General features: G+C 40.4%; 1 protein-coding gene across 1 annotated transcript; it reads left to right on the top strand.

Moving 5' to 3' along the window:
- The first annotated feature begins 530 nt into the window (after window positions 1-530).
- Window positions 531-21,076, top strand: LOC128374331 (TGF-beta receptor type-2-like). The gene is made up of 7 exons (XM_053334618.1): window positions 531-702; window positions 3,448-3,589; window positions 4,503-4,693; window positions 8,112-8,884; window positions 9,749-9,890; window positions 18,562-18,686; window positions 19,959-21,076. The coding sequence occupies exons 1-7, from the start codon at window positions 630-632 to the stop codon at window positions 20,136-20,138; spliced, it is 1,626 nt and encodes a 541-aa protein (XP_053190593.1). The 5' UTR covers window positions 531-629; the 3' UTR covers window positions 20,139-21,076.
- The last annotated feature ends 236 nt before the right edge of the window (window positions 21,077-21,312 follow it).

Raw genomic sequence — 21,312 nt, forward strand, 5'->3', positions numbered from 1 at the left:
GTGCTGCTAAGTGTGTAAAAATTATAATTCTGTGATAAAATGAGCTGAGCTGGGGCCACAGATTAAATAAAAGAGAGATGAGAGAGTCTAAATAAGATCTGAAAGGTGTGAATACACTGAAGTGAATGGGGAAAGGGGGGGGTGTAGGGGTGTGTGTGTGGGGGGGTGTTGCATACGCCTTAAGCCTATAGGTGAAACTTCTGGTTAAGCTATTTCTGAGCATGTCATTTCAAGTCTTACTCTGCTGGGTTTTTCAGTCTCTTAATGACATGGTTCAAGACTTTGTAAGCCACAGGAGCCCGACTGAGTAAAAGAAGAAGAAGAAGAAGAAGAAGAAAAAGAAGAAGAAGAAGAAGAAGAAAAAAAACAAAAAACTGTCCAACCCCTCTGAAGATTTCCTGTTTCATGAAAGGTCCACATACTGTGTGAGTCATATAGGGCAAGTCCTGCCTGATGTGTGTTTACTCTGCTGCCTCTACCCGGAGCTGTGAAGGAGCAACAGGCGAGCAACTCAAGAAGAAGAAGAAGAAAGTTGGCGTTTCGGAGTCTCTCTCTTTTTGGATATTAATGTCGTTGTCGAAGTTTCGGTAAATTAATGAGAAAGAGAGGAGTGTATAGTCCGTTTCTAAATGGAGCTACTTCGGTTTTCCGTTTTTTGGTGTGGAACGATACTCTTTGGTTGTGTTCTGCTCGAGGAGGCGGGTGAGTTCAACTTTACACCGGCGCTAAAAAAAGTTATGAGAAGCTCCGCAGAAGTCATTTCATTGACATTGATAAGACGTTTTAACGAGTGCTACAATGTAAACCAAATGCTTCTATGTCTTTTATGAATGCTTGTCAAATAATGGGTATTTTGTGTGTTTACATACGCTTACATTTAACATAAACTATCTAACTGAGGAGCTCTAAATGCCTTTCTTCCCCCTTACTTTCAACACCTACTTGTTTGTCTTATATATTAATGTATGTGTACATGAATAGGCCTACATTCATCTCTTTTAGGGCTATCACCTGTTGTGCTTTACAGCTCTTTAAAGCTCCCCATGTCCATCTTTTGATGTGCAACTCCCCCCTCTGAGGAAGACACAGTTTTTACCTTCCACTGTCTCTCTGACTCAGTCCCAGCGGCACCAAGTGGCTTTGGCTGCTCCTAATCCTCTTTCCCCCTCTCTGCAATTATATGTAGCCCTGGGTGACAATTACTACCATTCATCCCTTCCATATAGCCCGCCTCCTGGGTTTAAATGACATGCTCTTTCAGAGGAGTTGCTCTAATGATATAATTACTCTGGCTCAGCCACCCTTCCCACCACCAGCACTCAGGCATGGACTATCCCATCACTGCTGATTTACTTCAAAACACCTCACCAACCCCCGCTGGGCAAAGTTTTTTTAAATTGCACTGTCAAGTACTTTTAGTCTGGAGTTCAAGTCTAATATTTAGATGTTTTTATTTGTGAGAGAGCTCCTTTGCTTTAAGACGCAGCCAGAAAGCAATATCCGTCTGCAATATCCTGCTAGGTTCTTGTGAAAGTATGTCACTCTGGCAGTGTCTGAGAAGCTGCAGGAACAGGATGCCATTGATGCACTGTATGGTGCTCTCCATTTGCTACGCTTTCACGCTGCAGGTTGTACAGTATTTTTGTTGCTGCAAGCCGGAGGTCAAACGCCACCCTGCTGATTGGGTGAAATGACACAGTAGGCTTTTTGTGCCAAGTTAAGAGCTCACCCACACACACACACACGCACGCAGCACATTTTTCTCGAGTCAGTGTGAAGTCGGTCAGTTGCAAACATACTGAGCAGCAGACTTCATCATGGCTGACACTGTCGAAATGTCTGCTTTCACTTACACTTCCCAGTGTTAAAACGTAGGTCTTTGTGGTCATGCGATGTGAAACAAAGTCTTGTCATTGCCATCTTCCACCCACAGCTACTACAGTACTACACATTCACTGCACCTGTTTGTTTACCACCTACAGTATGCCAGTAGAAATTAACCCACTTTCTTTCTTTTGGTTTGGTAAGTTACATATTCTCGTGCGAGGAGCAGGTTCAACTTCCTGTGCACATCGTCTGAAATGCGGTTTTGTGGTTAAACAGAAGAAACTGCTGTTGCATACTTCATCTTCCTTTGAGGTGCTGTTTAGGATACTTTGATTTCAGTTTGTCCTTCGCTTCTCACTATAAAGTAACAACCAAAGATCTGAATAGACTTGCAGCAAGTGGTCTTATCAATATCTCTTCTGAAAGTTTTGCCCCTACATTGCAACACTAGTGACTACAAACTCTTGATGTACTAAAAGAAAATCCAGTGTGGTTCTCTGTAAAAGACATTTTTCTCTGATGATGTTTCCACTACTGAGTCTAGATTGATGCTGGAAAAATTGGAAAATCTTCTTTTAGAATGACCTCTAGCTCAAATAGCCACAAGATCCGCTTTCCACTCTTACTTTTTATGTGATGGTAATGTCGGTGAAGAGAAACACTCCCTTGTTGGAAAAGGAAAATCAGAGAGGAGCAAAAGGATTGTTCACCTTCTTTGTTGTTCCGTCTCTCTTTCCTCTGCCAAACAGAAGCATGCTGTCTATCTCATTTCCATCAGTGATAGCCTTTGCTCATGATGAGGGCAAGCTACTCAGAGCAGTTGGAGAATTTCTACAGAATACAAATATTCACCTACGCATAGGCACACACACACACACACACACACACACACACACACACACACACACACACACACACACACACATATCTTTTCTCTCTGAAGACATTCATCGGCACTGATACATAATGGCATCTTTTCTTTTTTCTTTTATATTCATGAACAGAGTTGGCACAACACCTCTTAAGACAGGGAGTCGACTCATTGGCTTGACAAATTAGAGACTCCTCGGCAAGGAGATGCATTCGTGTTTCCTTTGTTTGTTGTTCTTGTCTGTCTGTCAGTTGTCTCCTTAGATGATTATCAAACCCACAGGCACTCATCATCCTGTCTGTCTCACTAGTATGGGTCTGCCTGCCGGCAAAGTCAAGTCTGAACAAGACCAAAGGAGGTGGATGCCACTGAGCGCTGCTGTTATTGTTCAGACTTCACAGGGGGAAAATCTGTCCACCCCTCTAGGAAGAAATAGTCCAGATTTTCTTGTGGTTATGTTGACTATCTGCTTCTACTTACAAGCAGATTCCAAAAGACATGCACTCTTTAATGAAATGAATTTTTGTCTTGCTTTTCATGCAAATATTATCATTTATGTCCCTGTTGTTGATCATGATGAAAGTGTTGTGCATCTCTGAGTCAATTTGATTTCAAATGACTTTTGACTGTTTAAACAATACATTAAGTATCCAATTGCACACAAAGTAATGGGCTTGAGTCTGTTTTATGTTTTTATAGAGTAGATTCACAACCGTCTTTCTTCTCTCATTTGCTCTCTCTTTCTCCAGAGGCAACTATAATGAGGATAAGAAGGCTGTGCAAGTTCTGTGACGTACGACCCACCAACTGCAATGGTAAAGGAAGCTGTAAGGTGGATTGTGACATCACGTCCATCTGCCCACATGATGACGACGTGTGTGTCAGTATTTGGTAAGTGTCCACTAGTCCAAACATGAAACCTGTATTTCCAAACTACATTTAAACTACCATCTTAGTAAAAGACAGTGACATACACTTATGATAAGTAATAGTTATTCCCAATAGTGAAGTGTAATTTTAGTGAAATGAGCATTCCCTTATTGTCATACTACATATTCAAACAAATGGAGGAAATGAGGGCACAGTGGACTTTATGCGTCAGAGTTAATAATTTCCTCCCTGAAGCCCTAAAAAATTCTTCCTTGAAATGACCTTTGAACACTCTGTCAGTCAGCTTCCTGGAGAAAGTTGGCTGGATTATGACAGCACATCATGCCTAACCATCCATCCGCACTGAATCTGACTCTGAATGTGAGAAGCAGCAGGAAGCTGCAGGAAGCAGCATTTCTGTTGGTGTTAAAAGCTTAAGGCTGCACCGCTGTTTCTCATTATATTAGCAACATAGCGGGCATGTTATGAGCTGAGGTTAGCAGAAAGCTAATGGCACACGGACAGCAGCACCTCTTTAAAATGTTCCTCATAACCACGCAGGCAACATTGCTCAGCAGGGAAGTCAAATTTAAATATGTATATTTGTGCAAGTTCAGGTTTTTCCCTTGTCTCCTGTTTGCAATGATATCTCAAAATCTTGCTGTTTGTAAACATGACCTCTGAGTTGTAGTGATTTACATAATGCTGAGACTGTGGACTGCTGAAAGAGACAAATATGCCATTTACAGTCGCTACTTTATCACTGTACGGCTGAAATATTGCATTGTTTGCACAACTGCACACCTGCCATCATCACTTTGTTGCTTGATAATACAGCTATCTTAAAACCCTCCAAAAGGGTCATGAATAAAGACTACAAATCGAACATAGCCCAATAAACTGTGGTATTTTCTGTGTGCTTTCCCTTTCTAAGGAGGAAGAAAGATGACAATGTCACCTTTGATACAGTCTGCCACAACCCAGCTCACAAGCTGTACGGCCTGGTCCTGGAGGATTACAACAACAGCAAGTGTGAGATGAAAGAAAGAAAGGGCATGGGCTCACAGTTCTTCATCTGCTCCTGCAATGATGATGAGTGCAATGAGAAAATCTTCTTTAACTCCTGTAAGTTGAAGCAGCAGTAATTGATCAATTATTCACACATCTAGCACATAGGGAGCAACATTAGCATTCATTTGTTGTGTTTCTGGAGATATGACAACTATAAGTACAATATAAACTCTCAATACACACCCATTTAGCTCTAACCCATGAAGGAAATATCTATCTGCACTCAAAAGTGTTTTACATGAGAAAAGTCAGATAAAACAATTCAGCACAATGATTAAATAAATTCAGGCAATTAAAAGTACAGAAAATGAAACAGAATACAAGTGTAACAACTAAATAAGATAAAAAAGAGTGAAGTAAATGACCGAATTGATAAAACATATTGAATCTGTGAGACTAAAACAGAGGGTTGACATTGATAAAAGGTTTTTAAAAATTGTTTTAAGAAGTGTTTTAACCCTCCTGTTGTCCTCAGGTCAAGGAAGGACAGAAGGAAGGAAGGAAGGAAAGGAGTAGGGGGGGTAAGGAGAGAAGGATAGGGGAAGGAAGGAAGTGAGGAAAGGAGGAAGGGAGGAAGGACAGGAGGATGGAAGGAAGGAAGGAAGGAAGGAAGGAAGGAAGGAAAGAAAGGAGTAGGGGGGGGGAGTAAGGAGAGAAGGGAGGAAGTGAGGAAAGAAGGGAGGAAGGAAAGGAGGAAGGAAGGAAGGAAGGAAAGAAAGGAGTAAGGGGGAGAGGAAGGCAGTAAGGAGAGAAGGAAAGAAAGAAGAAAGGTAGGAAGTGAGGAAAAAAGAAAGGGAGGAAGGAGCAAGGAGGGGAAGAACGAAGGAAAAATTAAAGAAAGAGAAAGGGAGGAAGGAAGAAAGGAAGGAAAGAAGGAACAGTCAAAAGAGATGGGGTCAATTTGACCTGGGAGGATGAAAGGAGGGTTAAGTAGGAGAGTGAAACAAAACAAAAAAAGCTTAAAGACGCTAAAATGCTCCGGAGAAAGTGAGGGACAGTGCAGAGTCTGGTGATAATTCTCTGTGGGCTGGTGATAACAAGCCAGTAGTCAGTTGTAGTCATTCATTGTTAATATAAAAAACAGTGATTAGTGCAGCTTTACACAGTTACATAAGTCTCTTACTACTGCACATATCTTGCATCAGTACTTTCCTGTTCACAGTGGAGCAATAGTACAGCACTTCTTACATTAAGCATGTAAGAAGTGTGACTTTATGGTTCATACATCTGTACAACATAACACGGTAACGTCATAGTCATGGTCGACCTCATATTATTATTGTGCCAGCTCCTATCGGCTTGTCATGTAAGGCCTCATGCGTGAATACTAACACGTGTGCACTGTAATGTTCTCCAGATACATGATTACAAACAGCTTTTTCAGACACTGGCTTATAGGCTCCAGTTACAACACTGGCCCTGGAATCAGATATATTATTTTTGACTACAGCATCCAGGCAATAATAACACCGAGGTACATTTCCGAGACCTGGCTCTGCACAGAGAGCCAAATTGAAAGCATCTGCACAGTGCAGACCACGTCATGGAAATACATTCGCTCACTCTAGAGAATGTCTGTGCAAACCGACTAAAACAGGACAGTGTTGTAATAAAGGAGCTTCAGTAGAAATGAAAAATACCTGTACAGTAAATATGTAGAAAAGGAACCTCTCAACATAGTCTGAAAAAAGGGTTCTCATTAATTCTTGTACAATGCAATAAACATTCAATTCAGTACTAAATAGAATTAGAGGAAATACTTTTATCATACACAAGTTTTAATATGCTCATGTTGCCATAGTGACAGTAAACCCCCTGCTTAACATCTAGTTCCCTGTGGGAACTTTTTTTTTCAAGAATACAGTCATAAAAATGACTGAAAATACCAATAACTGTAAAAAGGAGACCTAGAAATGTGATACTAGACAAATAAAAAATTGTTTAATTAGTTTAATTAACATTTAGTCATGATTAAATCTGTATATGTATTAAACATTTTACATCAGCTGTGGTTTCAGGTGCACAGTTGCCTCTTACTCCTACATGGACAGTATCTTAGTTGGGGACTAAGACTTAAAACTATAGCAAGAAAGAGGATACCTGAAGTGCAGATTGAAGTGCAAAAGTGTGCCTGGTTGAATCAATCAGACATTATACATAAAGTACATAAAATACATTACACATGCATAATTTGATGGGCTGGGAAACTAAAATCAGTTGTTGTGAAATGTCTATTAGGAGTGCTATACCTCTGGAAACCATTGTGTAATACAATTTTAATATTCATTAAGTTTATAAACAATACTTAAAAACTAAAACATTGGTAGGACCTGAGGTAAATGTTAAATTAAAGTGGTTTAACTAGTGGCACAGTCGTCATATTGACAATTCCTCTACCACATATTCTTCTGAATGTTCAATATTTCATACTAGAAGTGAGGCTCTGACCCAAACTGTCTGAGAGAGGCCTGGAGGAGGCACAGTGACAGGTTTGTTGTGAGGAATAGTTTCTCACTCTGCAAAAATCAAAACAAACTGGCTGAGGCCATGTTGAGGATTTCAGACATGTGGTTTCCTGTTTAGGAAAAAAAAAAAAGAGGGAACCAGAGAGCTTGACTGAGGAGTCAGCTAGGTTCGTCCTCCTCCCTTTTTCTACCACCTCCGCTTCTCACATCTAGCTTCTAAAGTTAAATTCATTGGGTTTTTGATTCATCCATCTGGCCTTGTGTATAGTAAACACATTTCTGGGTGAAACCTATTTCTAACTCGCACTTTGCAACCATAAACTTTAACTAGATTTAAAAATTAAGGTCAGTAGAAGCTGTGAATTTTAAACTGGAAATACACTTACTCAGAACAGCAAGACGAGACGATATGTAAATGATTAAATTTAGAACTCATCAAACCAAAGCTTTTCTCATTTTGTATGTTGTGTCTGGAGATATACTGTTTTTTTATAGGTCTTCTTTTACGGCTGCAGCTTTAGAAACTGAACCATAAACACAGCACAAGCATAAACTTTCGCTCTTGGCCAAAACCGTAGCACCCAGACACACCACCTCCCAAATTATAAGAAGATATAAACTATAAAGAGACACAATATGTGGTCGACTGGGTCATGGTTTTCGAGTGGTTTGCATTTATGGCCAAGTCTCTAACTTTAGCTTTCTTATGCTTATAGACATTCCACAGGGGAGGGTCAGGTTCCTCCGCTGCTCAGACAATATTACTTTACACTTGGCTAGATGTTTATATAATCTGCAGAGACAGAATTTGGGTTTTATATCATTTTATTAGAGCAGACAAATCATTTCCTGTTTATGACAGTTCCAAAAAAGCACAAGAGGAGAGATATAGTGTCTTTTAAAGAGCTTAGATCACTCACAGAGCAGAGAGAAAAATACAAGAGGAAGATAGAATCTCTCGCTTTTTGTCTCATTGTCCTGACATTTTTGCCTTTTTGGCCCCTCAGACATGGACTCCCAGGTGGTGGCTGTCATCTTAGTGAGCCTGGTTCCACTTCTGGTTGTGGCCGTCCTCGTCATCACTTCTTTCTACTGTTATCGGGTCTACCGCCAGCGCCGAGCCAGCTCCAGGCGCAAGAAAGGCCTTCCGATGGACTTCAGCGATCACGACATCATGATAGATGACGAAGGTTCGGACAGCAGCTCCACGCACGCCAACAACCTCAACCATAATACTGAGCTGCTGCCCATCGAACTGGACGTCCAGGTTGGAAAAGGACGCTTTGCGGAAGTTTACAAAGCCAAGCTGAAGCAGGGCTCCACGGTCAGCGAGGAGCAGGGCTTTGAGACTGTGGCTGTTAAGATTTTCTCATACGAGGAATACGCCTCCTGGAAGAGTGAGAAGGAAATATTCTCTGACGCAGACCTGAGACATGACAATGTGCTTCATTTCCTGACAGCAGAGGAGAGGAAAGTGCAGAGACAGTACTGGCTGATTACAGCGTACCAGCCAAGAGGAAATCTTCAGGAGTACTTGATTCACCATATTATCAACTGGCATGACCTGTGGCTCCTTGGGGGTTCGCTCGCCCGTGGGTTGGCACACCTTCACAGTGACCACACCACATGCGGTCGCTATAAGGTGCCTATAGCACACAGGGACATTAAGAGCTCCAACATACTAGTGAAAAGTGACCTGACCTGCTGCCTGTGTGACTTTGGCCTCGCGCTTCGCCTGGACAACACTCTGTCTGTGGATGAGCTGGCCAACAGTGGACAGGTAAATCCCTCTAATCCTAAATATGAGCTTTTATTTGGATTCCCTTGGTTCTTGATCCCTTCAGAGATTAAAAAAAAAAATCTCTACACTAGACATGGCCATTTATTTCTTCAATGACATTTATCAGACCCTGAAAAGAGCCTTGCTATCAGTCAAACTTTTCATTTCTGATCATTCTTCCTCATCAGTGACACCATCTCTTAACATCTGGCCCTCTCTGTATCTTGGCAGTGTGGATAGAAATAGCTCTGTAGGTGTTCTTAGATTGCCAGTCTATTATAGTCACAACACAAAACAGGCTTGTTTGATTCTTAATGGACTCATTTCTTCTGATGTAACAAGCCAGAGCTGTTTCAGACAGTTGAAAATGACTCATTATGAAACGGCATCACCCTTTTCTGCTCAGCACATCTAATGCATCGTAATGTTCTTAATGCATTCGAACGGAAGCAGCAGCGAACACATTTTCAGAGGTGGTAATTGCGTTATGACGAGCGATGTGTTGTCGAGCTCCGAGTTTGCTTTTCCAATTATTTTAAACATTAAGTATGTTTTGATTTAAATAAATGTCAATGTGAAATCTTAATACACCACAAAATTACCACCTGTCCACTTGATCAAGGCAGGTAAATAACTGCTACTGTGAAGATTGTGTAATTAGCCTGAGATTTTCGCAACAACTCCCATTTAATTGTGAAAATGCATTACTGTAATTGCTTGAAAATATCATGGTTTACCAGCTCGCCTTACCTGTTGCACAATGATGAGGCCACATAAAAAAATATTATACACTCCCTTATAGTTTCTGTCATTGGTATCAAGGATTTAAATAACATTTTTACATTTGATCTGCTTTGGTCACAGGTGGGAACAGCCAGGTACATGGCTCCAGAGGTCTTGGAGTCCAGAATCAACCTGGAAAACATTGAGTCTTTCAAACAGGCCGACGTTTACTCCATGGCTCTCGTACTGTGGGAGATCATCTCCAGGTGTAGCGCTATTGGGGGTAAGACATGACTCACGACTATTGAGACAGAGAAGAGCTGTGATGATAGACTCTGAATGTGATAGTTAATGCAGTAGATTTGAATGAAAGCTGCAGGCTATTTCGGGTTTATTTTTTGTCCAAACAGTTTCATCATACTTACGCTAAACAGCATTTAGACCATGAGATATCAAACCTCCACTGAAACCTTATCAAAATATTGTATCTTTTTAGGTTGAGCAACTTATAAACTGATAAATTAGGCAGTAAATGAATTATTCATTTGTTCAAAAAAAAACACATTACTGAAGGATTAAATGAATAAATAAAATCTGTGATAAGATAGGATTGAACTTTTTCAATTATAGATTTTACAGACATATTTTCAGTGTAATGCAGCTGGAGGATGTAGACAACAAGACAAACTAGTGTGCAGGCCAAAGTCAGTTTAAGGCCTCTACATAGTGGATTTAAAGATGCAAATGTGTAAGTTACCCCTCTTCAGACAGATGTTAAAATACTGGGACAGCCAGAGAACAGTAGGCCTGAAGTCACTGAGAGGCTACAGTAGATATACAGTAGACACTGAAACAGCCCCTGAAGAGCGACTCCTTAAAATAATTTTTTGGAAATATGTTCTTCCACATATTTCAAGAGCACTCTCACAACTGTCTTGTTAATTAAATTTGAGGCTACAACCAGGAGAAAATTAGCTTAGCATAGCATAAAGAGTAGAAACAGGGGGAAACAGCTAGCGTAGCCCTGTTCAATGGTGCTAAAATCCACCTACTAACACTTCTGAACCTATCCAACTAACATTTTATATCTTTTTATTTTATATTTTACATGTTTGTTTTGTACAAAAAGCAAAGAGTAAAAACAACAATTTTGTGGTCTTGGTCTTGTCGTCACCGTGAGTTTGCCAGTGAGCCTGCGGAGACTTCTGGCCGAGAAGTTGTCCAGCACATAACCCCCCGTACAACCACAACTTGACAACTATGAGAGTGGTTTCGATCTTCTCGCCAAACGCTCGGCAAGAATAAGCGTATTTCTCAAAGTGTAGAACTATTCCTTTAATCAATATTGTGCACCTTGCTGCTCTGAGCACCCACCTGAGATATTGTCTTTTTTTTTTATTATTATTATTATGATTGATTATTTGTGGTGGACCAGTAACATCATGCCCCCCAGTGTACACAGTAAACATCACTGTGACCTTTAGTTAATAATAGAGACAACTAGGTTTTCCTTGGTAAATTAGAGATTAGCCTGGGTTGTTGCGTTTAAAGGAAATCAATACAAGCACTGATTGATGAAATTCCCTTTGGAGCCCGTGTAAGTATTCTTTAGAAATACAGTAAAAACAAAAAAAATGCCTCCACAGCTCATTTGACCTCTGAGGAGTACAAGCACATTGACGACTTTACCAATTAGGTGTGCAGTGACCAAGTCCACCTTGAGTTCACTTGGACGTGTGACATTGTGTAACAGGGCTTCTACAGTATGTGTGTGTGTGTGTGTGTCGTTCACATCCCATTAATCACTGTGGGAACAAAATCTGTGTGTGTCAAAGAGCACAATCTATCTTGTAGAAGTCTCAAGGATCAGCCTCCACTTTACTAATGTACTATTTTTTTTTTCTGTTTGTCATTCTGTAACAAAAACAAGGCCAGGATATGTGCAAATAATAGAAATGGGTGATTATCTCAAAGAAAACTACGGGGCAGTATTTCATGTCGACACTCAGTCATTTGTTTTCACTTCCTCTAAGTGTCTCTGTGGACCGACTTATTTCTGTGACTGGTCCTGTCTCTATTGTGTCAGAGCAATGATTGAAAACTGATTTTGGACATAAATGTGTCTCCTTTAAAGGGGGGGGGGTTGAAGTTGAAGTATATCGTATGGTTACACTGCCCAAGAGCCCTGTGAAGACAAAAAACATGGCCAAGTGACCCACAATCCCCCTTGCTTTTCCTTCCCAGCAGCAATAATATGTGTGCCCTGTGGGTACATGTTTGAAAAGAAAATAGACTATTTCCTGTTTTGCAAAGAGCGAAGTCCCAAGACAGACTATTTTTTGTGTGTGTGTGTCTATGTGTGTGTGTGTGCGTGTGTGTGTGTGTGTGTGTGTTTGAAGTTAACTTTGTAAGTATGGATGTCTTCTTTGTATGAGGATGTTTTGTGGGTACTGTCTTTTTGAGAGTGAACCAGACAGGATGCATGTTAGTAGTAATGAACTACATGGATTCAGGCTCACTGGACAGATGTTGATGTGGCTTCTCTTGATTTCCTCTTGAGGGATTTGAGGGACAACAGAGTGATTCATTCCGCACATATTCCTACCATCCTATCCCCTTTTCATTCATTTCTTACCATCCTACTTTCACTTGCATACTTTTGCATTGAGATCTCAAAAAAGTGTAAAAAAAAAGAAGCAAATATTATTTTTGGAACGTTTAAACACTGAATATCTTTGCACAGAAACACTCTGTCATTCTCTGCGTATAAACTTGACACAGTCTCAACTTCTCTTCACCCCCCCCCCCCCCCCCACTGTCTGTCTGGCTTTTTCTCTGTCTCTCTTTTTCCTCCTTCCCTGAGGCAGGTGAGGCAGCAGTTAATTACTCTCCCACTGCACCGCGGCACCGTAGACAGCCATCCAGCTTTACTCATGCCGGCACAGACAGACAAGGAGGACAGACTAGTGTAGATTTACTGGAGAAGAGGGGAAGCAGAGGGGATCCTGTCCCACCCATGGACCAGAATAGAGATTATAGACAGAAGCTGCTTGGGTTCAGCTCTTGTGTTTCTCTGTACTGTATATCTCTATCTCCTTTTTTCCTCTTCTGCACTTGGTATGAGATGAGCAGAGGGGTGAAATCTTAGGTTCATTAAGGCCCAAAACTTAAAGAGACGTTCTCATCATACTGACAGGCTAAAGTGTCCTCCCTTGATAGACCCTGAGGAAGGTGGAAAGAATAAGCTGTGCAAATGAGATGCAGTAATTTGATTTTGCTTCACTGGCAGCTCAAAAAAATTGCCGTAGATTGGTACACTGGCAGAGATCTGGTATTGATTCTGAAATCAGAGCACCATGAGTGTAAAACTGATGTGTTTACAGAGAGCAGTTTAAGAGTTTCATGCTTTCATGCTGCTGGTCTCTGATCTGTTTATAAAATACACTTAACGAGCTCCATGCTTTCATGCTGCTACTGTAGTCTCCTGTTTTTTCCTGCAGTTGTCAAGTTATAACTGGAGGTCTGTGAGTCACTCATGACACCCTGAGAAGTCACCTCCCTTGAGACAAAATATGAACGCATACACACACACACACACACACACACACACACACACACACACACACACACACAGAGTGATACATCTCAGGGCATCGTTATAATGACTGGGGTAAAGCCCTCCTTGCCTCTTGTCTAAGATGCCACCTGTGTGTATTTGTGCGTCTGTGGAAGACAGATGTCTGATCAACGATGTCTGATCAGCTCTCAGTGGCAGGCAGCCACATAGCCACTCTGTCACAGTTCCCGAGGCCGTGGTCTGATCTGAGATCTGCCAAGCGAGGGGAACACAGCCGTCGACAACGCCAGACAACCAGCTATGAGCCATCACTTTGCTTTCTTTATCTTCACAGACTACAAAGGCAGAGGAAGAGTTCGAGTGAGAGGGAAATGGCATGATAAGCACTCTTTCGAGAGAAGGAAAAGTTGGATTCGAGGCTCAGGCCTTTTTATCTCTGCCTCCGTTGCCTAAAATGTCTCTCCTGTATAATTTAGCCAGTCCAGATTTAGGGCTTGGAAAGACTATGAGGGCGTTCCTCAGGCGGGTGGGGCTAAGTAGGGGGATAATAGTGGAGTGGCGTTGAACATGGAGCTGCAGACAGAGAAATGCCTTTAGTCCCTAGAGGGAAAGGTTGGGCTAGACTGGAGAGGAGGAGAGGTTAGGGCAGCTGCTTTCCAGATGTCAGACGATCAGCCCCTTCAGGACTGGAGGGCCTGAAAGCCTGATGTGTACTGTATATACTGTATGTGTGTGTGCATGCGTGTGTGTGCGCGTGCACATTTTTGTTACCTCATGGGGACCTTTTTATAAACACCAATCTTGTTGGGACCAGCATGAATCATGCCTAAAGCCCAGTTCTAATGAGGCAAAAGGTCATTTCTGAGGTCCTGTGTAATGTTGGGGGTAAGGTGTGAATTGATGTTAGGTTAAAGTTAGGGTTACACATGAGTTGGTTAGGATTGGGGTAAGCTTTTTTGTTTGGCTGTGCAAACTTCTTACTACTTTTGTGCAAACTTCTCACTCAGTGAAAAAAACAACATTGCAAGCATTTTGTGATACGCTTGAAGTCTTAAAACATGAAAATACACTTTCAATATGGAAACACATGTTCTAACTTTTCACTTAGGAACTTAACTCCTGCTGCAGACTCATAACAGTAACATGATCATGGTAGCCCATCAGTTGGCACGCATGTCCATATTCATCAGTCTAGCATGTAAACCCACATATTATAGATATTTGCATGCTGGCACACACACACATACACTGACTCGTTCACTTATTCATGCTCCCAAAAATACTAAAACATCCTCCATTAGTGATCAGACCAAGACCACTGAGATTCATCAAAACCTCAAATTACTCAGTCTGTGTTGTTGCACATCTTCTATTGATTGCACTTTTACAGACAGGCAGAGCCTAATGCTTTATACCAACAGTCTGTGTGTGTGGAGGGGGGGGGGGGGTATAATCCTCTTTTGAGGACAACTTTTGGACTTGAAACCACTTGACTGGGGATAAAAATGTGTGTGTCCAATTTGGTTTCAGTGAAGTTGCATCCAGCATGAGCTAAAATGGTTTTGGTCTTCTTTAATGGGGTTAGGTGAAGGTTAGGGCATGTGTCAGTTATAGTTAATAGTAGTGTAAGCCTCCAGGCTGAGTTGATGCCATATTTCCAAGAGTAAGCTCTGCTAATGTGTAACGTTCATGCATGATATCTGTGTGTGTGTGTGTATGTGTGTGTTGATCTGTACTAAATGACTTTAACAACCTGCGAGGAACACAAAACAAGTGTGACAGCCACCGCAGCCTAATGAAAACCAGCAGAGGAGGCAGGGAGTGGGTTTGTGCTGTAGCAGAGACGCAGATAGACTTTTGGGAAACAGACAAAGTTCCAGTGATCACATTACTAATTTATTACCACGTGCATGTTGAAACTCTGTGTGGATCTGTTTTTCTGCATTATTTATATGTTTAGGTGGAAGGATTTCTGTTCAGTTTTTTCCTTATTTATGCTTTGTTGAGCATAAGTGGACAGAATGCTAGCTTGAATTGTTAGCAGGACAAGTATATCAAACATTTCAAGTGTGTCAACTTTAAGATAGTTCAAGTATTCCTCCCCCTTTTATTTTAGCTTGCTGCTTATTTTGAGCATTTCCAACTAAATATAACAAGTTAATAGTTGATATATCAATATGTAGCACAGCGTTTGGCCATTGTATGGAAGACATTGCTGAGGGTAGACAGTCATTAGCTATAGAGACTTGATAATACTGTCATGGATGTACAGTACAGCTCCTGAAGGGTGACACTAATTGAAAAGTCTCCCTACTCTGCTGTTGTTACTCATTTTAACTGAATTTCTCCTGGCTGCAGTTTCTACAGACATGCCTGACACCTGGCATGAAAAATAGACATTAAGGATGAAATTTGTGCTTGCATTGCAAATTTCAAATCACTACATGTCAGCTGTCGTAGGATACATAGTGTAAGTTCCCCCCCCCCAGTTACTGTGCTGAACTTGTTAGACTGTATTGCTTTGCAGAAATCTTGTCAATATGCAGTGTGTGACTTCTGCAAACCACAGCATTCCTCACTCGCCCTGTGTTGTGTTTTCAAAAGCTTTTGCTAGTTCAGAGTTTAATTTAAGGTTTTGCCTGTATTAAAAAAAAAAACATCTTTGCTTTTAGAGGATTGGCCAATCTTTCTGTGCAGGAATACGCGGTTTTGTTTACCCTGCAAAGTGCTCAGTAGTATGATTTCATATATTTTTGGGTCTATTGTTTGTGGATGAACACATAAACATGTTTGCCCAACAGTTTACATAGTAGATTTGCAGTCTAGCACGCACTTCTACTCTCCCTTTAGCCTGTCAAAACAAAAAGAAATATCTGTCTCCTTTGATCTTAAATATTGACTGATAGTTGGGTGGGGATGTGTTAAAGTTTTTTACACCAAGGCAGAGGAACTGTTCTTGCAAAAAAAAAAAAATAGGACATTTCAGCCTTTTGAAAAGAGTTACATTTCCCAGAAGCCTCCGATTCCTGTCTGGAGGATTCACGACGTCCTGTAAGCTGCTTTTCAACATGTTTTCAAATAGAGAAATGAAACTCCTCTGACATGTTTGGTCTACTTCAATATTTTACTCTGATCGACACTTAGGACAGTGATAATTCATTCCTTAATTCATTTCATTTTGGCAATAGTCTTTTATACAAGACGTGTCAGTTTACTCGAGACAACATGTTTGCCTTCGAGACAGGGTGAGTAACTCCAGAGCTCGTTGACTCTTGTCTGGCACTGCTTTGTTGTTTGCTTGGCTCAGTTAAGTAAACGGTGAGGACCAGATTTACGTACAGGGAAATACCGGACAAACCTGTGATGCACTTTTCATTCAGGTTGTGTCTGTGTGTATTTAAAGTCTGGTTTAATACGTTGTCATAATTACACAATGAGTAAGATTTGCACACTTAGAAAAGATAAACAAAGCAACCAGAGCTGATTCCTGAAAGTCAGTGAGTCACGTCATCTGTCTGAGACCCCTCAGTCAACTCAGATTTTTGTTTAGATTGATTTAGTCGTTTTTTAAATAGTCGTTTAAAGAGAAATGGAGAAATTGGCTCCTTCCTGTTGAGAAAGAGATGTTGTTTCATAGCAGCCATTCCCATCAATTCTGTTTCATTCACACATTGGTTTTAAAATTTAAAGGAAAAAAGGCTTTACCCTAAGCTTCATTGAAACAGAAATACATGTGTCCTACCCTAAGCTTCATTATTCTGATAAATCCACACAGTATCTCAACAGTATGTCAGTATGTATTCAAATAGACCACAATTAAATCTAGCATCATCTGCAGCTGCATTTTATTGATTTTTAAATGAGTCTTTTTGAATCATCACTGAAACTCATGCCAATGGAAATTCTGAAATATCTATATGGAAGAATTAAAAAATGGAACAAGTGCTGGAATAGTCAAAACCTTGTATTGAATAGTCAAATCCAATTCGACTGAATTCTGCGTTGGATGCAGCTCTAGAAGCAACAACGGAAACAGATGACGTGACAATGAAATGAAAGTGAAACGTATAAAGAAAATACCAAAGTTGCAATAGACTAAATAAAAGCAGAAACACCACTAAACCATAAACAATCTCTAACAGCCTCAATAGTTTATGTCTTATTAAACATTAAATCGCAACTAGGGAGTTTTTTATTGCATCATCATCAGAAATATCAGTTTCATTGTATTTGATTGACATCATCATTGCTGACCGTAGTTCCTTTTTCTCACGATATTTCCGACTAATTGAGTAACATAATTGTGTAATAATGACGCAATCAAGGGACTGTTAACTGGTATAAAGTCAGGTTAAGAGTCACAGTGTGAGAAAAAACCAAAAGCAACATACTGAATGTACTCCAATCTGTATAAAAGGTTTCCATGCAACATCTGAGAGGCATCATTGTGTTCAGCTACAGTCAACAGTGACAGTCAATTTAAAGTTTTCAAGGCAGCCTAACAAAAAAAAGAAAAGAAAAAGAAAGCTGATTTTCTTTTGTCTTCCTCTGTTTGCTGTTAGAAAGTTTCTGTCTGCTTTTGTCAAGATGTTATTTGTGGACTTTTTTTTTGTGTGATTCTCAAACTGCTATTTCATCTCTCGGTCCTCTTTTTAATCACTCAACATTCCTCACACGGTCATGTGCCTCATCAGACTTCTCTTATCTTGGTGGATTCCCTGGAACTTGTGTTTTTTTATTATACAAACGCTTCAAGCTCCAAAGCCAATTGGAATGTGATTTATTGTTTTACTCCATGGATGTATTAATTCATGTAAAGATACATTTTCTTTGGAAACCCTAACTCTTGACCCACTGTCTCCAGACTCCTTATCTTCCACGCCAATGCTTTGAAATCTTTGCCCTGAGTAAAACTGGTAAATTGCCTTTGACAAGCACTCTGGATTTTGTTGTGTAAGAGAGCTGACACAAAGCCAGAGCTGCGTTGGTGAGATACTTTAAGCCCATTGATGCTGAGGGTAAAAATGTGATAATAATAAGTGTTTCTCTTCAGCAAATCTCCCCCTCGGCCCCTCTATCAGCAGCGCAGGATTCTTTAGTTGTTTGTGCTGCCTCAGTGCTATTTAAAGTTTTGCAACCTGCTTTTCTAATTTAGAGCGTACACTGAATCCTTTGAGAGGTGATGTTGATGTGTGTGTGTGCTGTGGGGGCACTGCCATCTGATGTAGCCACAGCTGCATCTTCCAGTAAATGTGAATGAAAGTTTATTGCTGGTATAAAACAACCAAAGCTCACCTTTTTTTTGATAAGGTCACAGGCTCATTTTTTTTTTTTTTTTTTGTTCCTTTCTCTCGTTTGTGTGTGTGTTCGCGTGCAGAGGTGAAAGAGTACGAGCCACCCTTTGGGAACTTGAGGGAGCACCCATGTGTAGAGAGCATGAAGGACAGCGTTCTCCGAGACCGAGGAAGACCTGAGGTCCCGAACAGCTGGATCAACCACACAGTAAGAGGCAACACACACGCACACATGCACACACACACGCACCACGTACATACCTGACATTTTAACTCCAGTTTGAAAACTTTATGATGTCCTGTGGGTTGAGGTTACTTTAAGACCATTTAGTTTCACAAAGTCCTTTCAATACCTGTTGAGAAATAAATTATAGTCACCTTGAAAATAATTGGCTCTATTTTCATGCTGGTGAAAGGCAAAGGTGCAAACGCAGGTGGATTTTTACTTCAATTAATCTCATATTGTGTTATTTTCTTGGTCCATGCACTTATTTGAGGACTTCAAAATTTCAAACTTACCTCCTCACCCCAGGTGCACAGTGTGGCACAGACATGCCTGGATTAATTTGCTAGGAGCCGCTGGGCCCTCTTACCCTCCCATTACTTTCACTGTGTGCAATGTTAACAGGTTTTTATGCTAGAATAACTGGCCCTAGTTGTTTGTGTGTGGTGATTTAGTTAAATGTAACTTAGGGAGAATAAAACTAAAGTCAATCTTAAAACTAGTTGTCTAGTGAGGAGATTAGGTAATAAAGCTGAACCCACTTTAAGATTGTGCCATTAGTGCTGCAACAATTAATCAATTAATCAGCGGTCAGAAAATATTATTTTGATTAATTTAATTGCTTCAATCATTTTTCAAGAGAAATACCAGCGTCTTAAATGTGAAGCTGTTCCTTCTCATATATGACAGTTAATTGAATATCTTAACATTTTTAGGGTTAGCCAGACAAAGCAAGCTAATTCATCACTGTTGCCTCTGAGAAACTGTGAATGCCATTTTTCAGTATTTTATAACATTTTATAACATCGACTAAATAATTAATGAACGTATAGAGAAAATAATCTGTGGATTAATTAATAATGAAAGTAATTGTTAATTACAGCCCTACAGTACATATCATGCGCTTTATTGGTGCATATACCTAAACTGTTTTTAATCAATTAGCACAAAAAGTTGACATGCAATCTCTGTTTAAACAAATCATAAAGTAGGCAAGGGGATCAGAACAATCAGTCAAACAAACACAGTGTGCACCTGCTCACAAGAGTTTCCATCTATATTTCTGGTGTGTTGTACTCTATTCATGACCCCATCTTTTTCTTTTACACAGACACAGATTGACACACAGATGGAAACACATAGAAACATTAACATTCATAGACTTTCAGCTTGAGGGCATGATAATATTCTTGTCAGTCTTGCCTCAAGTCAGTATTATTGACTGATTACATCTGTGCTCCACTGCTCCCCCTGCAGGGCATCCAGCTGGTGTGCGCCTCCATAGACGAGTGCTGGGACCACGACCCGGAGGCCCGTCTGACAGCACAGTGTGTTGCCGAGCGCTTCGACGACATGGAGTACCTGGACAAGCTGTCGGAGCGCTCCAACTCAGAGGAGAAGATCCCTGAAGAAATCATTGTGGTGGATGAGAAGTAGAGCTCAACAGAAACACTGCCCCCCACCAGGGCAGCTGAGGACTTAAAACCAAGCCGCTGGGAATGAAAGAAATTCCAGTGGATGCATCGTTTGCTATGGATTTGTCATAAATGTGTGACGGAGGAGCAAACTGGAAAATCATGTAGAAGAAAGAGAACTGTTGTCAGAGATAGACTTTGTTTTTCTTCTACATACTTCAGAGACTGGATCAAGTCATAAACAAACAGGGATGTCGCATTATCAAGCTTGTTAACCAAATGCTATTTGCACTTTATAGATATCTATGCACACCAAATGGTATATATTCAGTGTCTTTTTTGTTTGACAATAAATTTCAGGTATGCAAAAAATAAGGGGACAACATATATATTTAGAAAAATAAAAGGGGACAGGGAAATGCTATTTAAAATATTAAGACTGTTACTAACACTAATATCCTATTAACAGTCCATTTATATAAAAATAAAATGACTTCCCCGTGCCTTTGGGCCTTGGATAGATGTCAACATGAGTGGATACGACATAGGAATCAAGGTGTGAGCGTCATTTCCTCTGTCATGAAATGGAAATTACCCACAGCAAAGCAATAGAAAGCTCATCCAAGGCAGTAATCTGCAGGGACAGCTGATATCATAACTGTAAAATAAAGGCAGCAAAATCAGCCACAAAGGAGAAAAGTAACAGTGTGTGTGTGTGCATGTGTATTACTCAGAAGACCTCGATCTAAAAAAGGAATGTCTGCTTAATCAGACCAGGAAGATAAAGGGAAAAGAGATACTGCATGTGTTACGGTGTCTAAACTGAAAGTTGCAGCCTGTCTGCTACAAAAGCACTTCTGCTTCTGCTTTTGTGGACATTTTGTAACAGAAAGAGGAATTATATCAAACTCATTTTTTTGTATAGAAGTGTAAAGTCATAAATAAAAGTGTTACAGTATTCATTGTATCAAGTGGTGTCTTTAATGCTATCATGCTTCATACTTTGACTTTTAGATGCTTATTCTATTTAAGTGTCTGTCCATCACTGACCTGCATTATACAATGTAAGCCATCACTTTGATAGGAAACCCAGACTGCCTTCAAAATGTCAGCTCTATGTCTGTTTAGTGTACTAAAAGCTCCATAAAGAAAGATTTTTGATGTTTCTAACGCTGAATCAAAGGGCTACACATAAC

The sequence above is a fragment of the Scomber japonicus genome, chromosome 15 (assembly GCF_027409825.1).
Source record: "Scomber japonicus isolate fScoJap1 chromosome 15, fScoJap1.pri, whole genome shotgun sequence".
NCBI lineage: Eukaryota > Metazoa > Chordata > Actinopteri > Scombriformes > Scombridae > Scomber > Scomber japonicus.

Excerpts from the sequence above, each read along its gene's own strand:
- LOC128374331 (XM_053334618.1), top strand. The coding sequence starts at position 630 with ATGGAGCTACTTCGGTTTTCCGTTTTTTGGTGTGGAACGATACTCTTT. Across the intron at positions 703-3,447 it reads TGTTCTGCTCGAGGAGGCGG|AGGCAACTATAATGAGGATA; the intron begins GTGAGTTCAACT and ends CTCTTTCTCCAG. Across the intron at positions 4,694-8,111 it reads GAAAATCTTCTTTAACTCCT|ACATGGACTCCCAGGTGGTG; the intron begins GTAAGTTGAAGC and ends TTGGCCCCTCAG.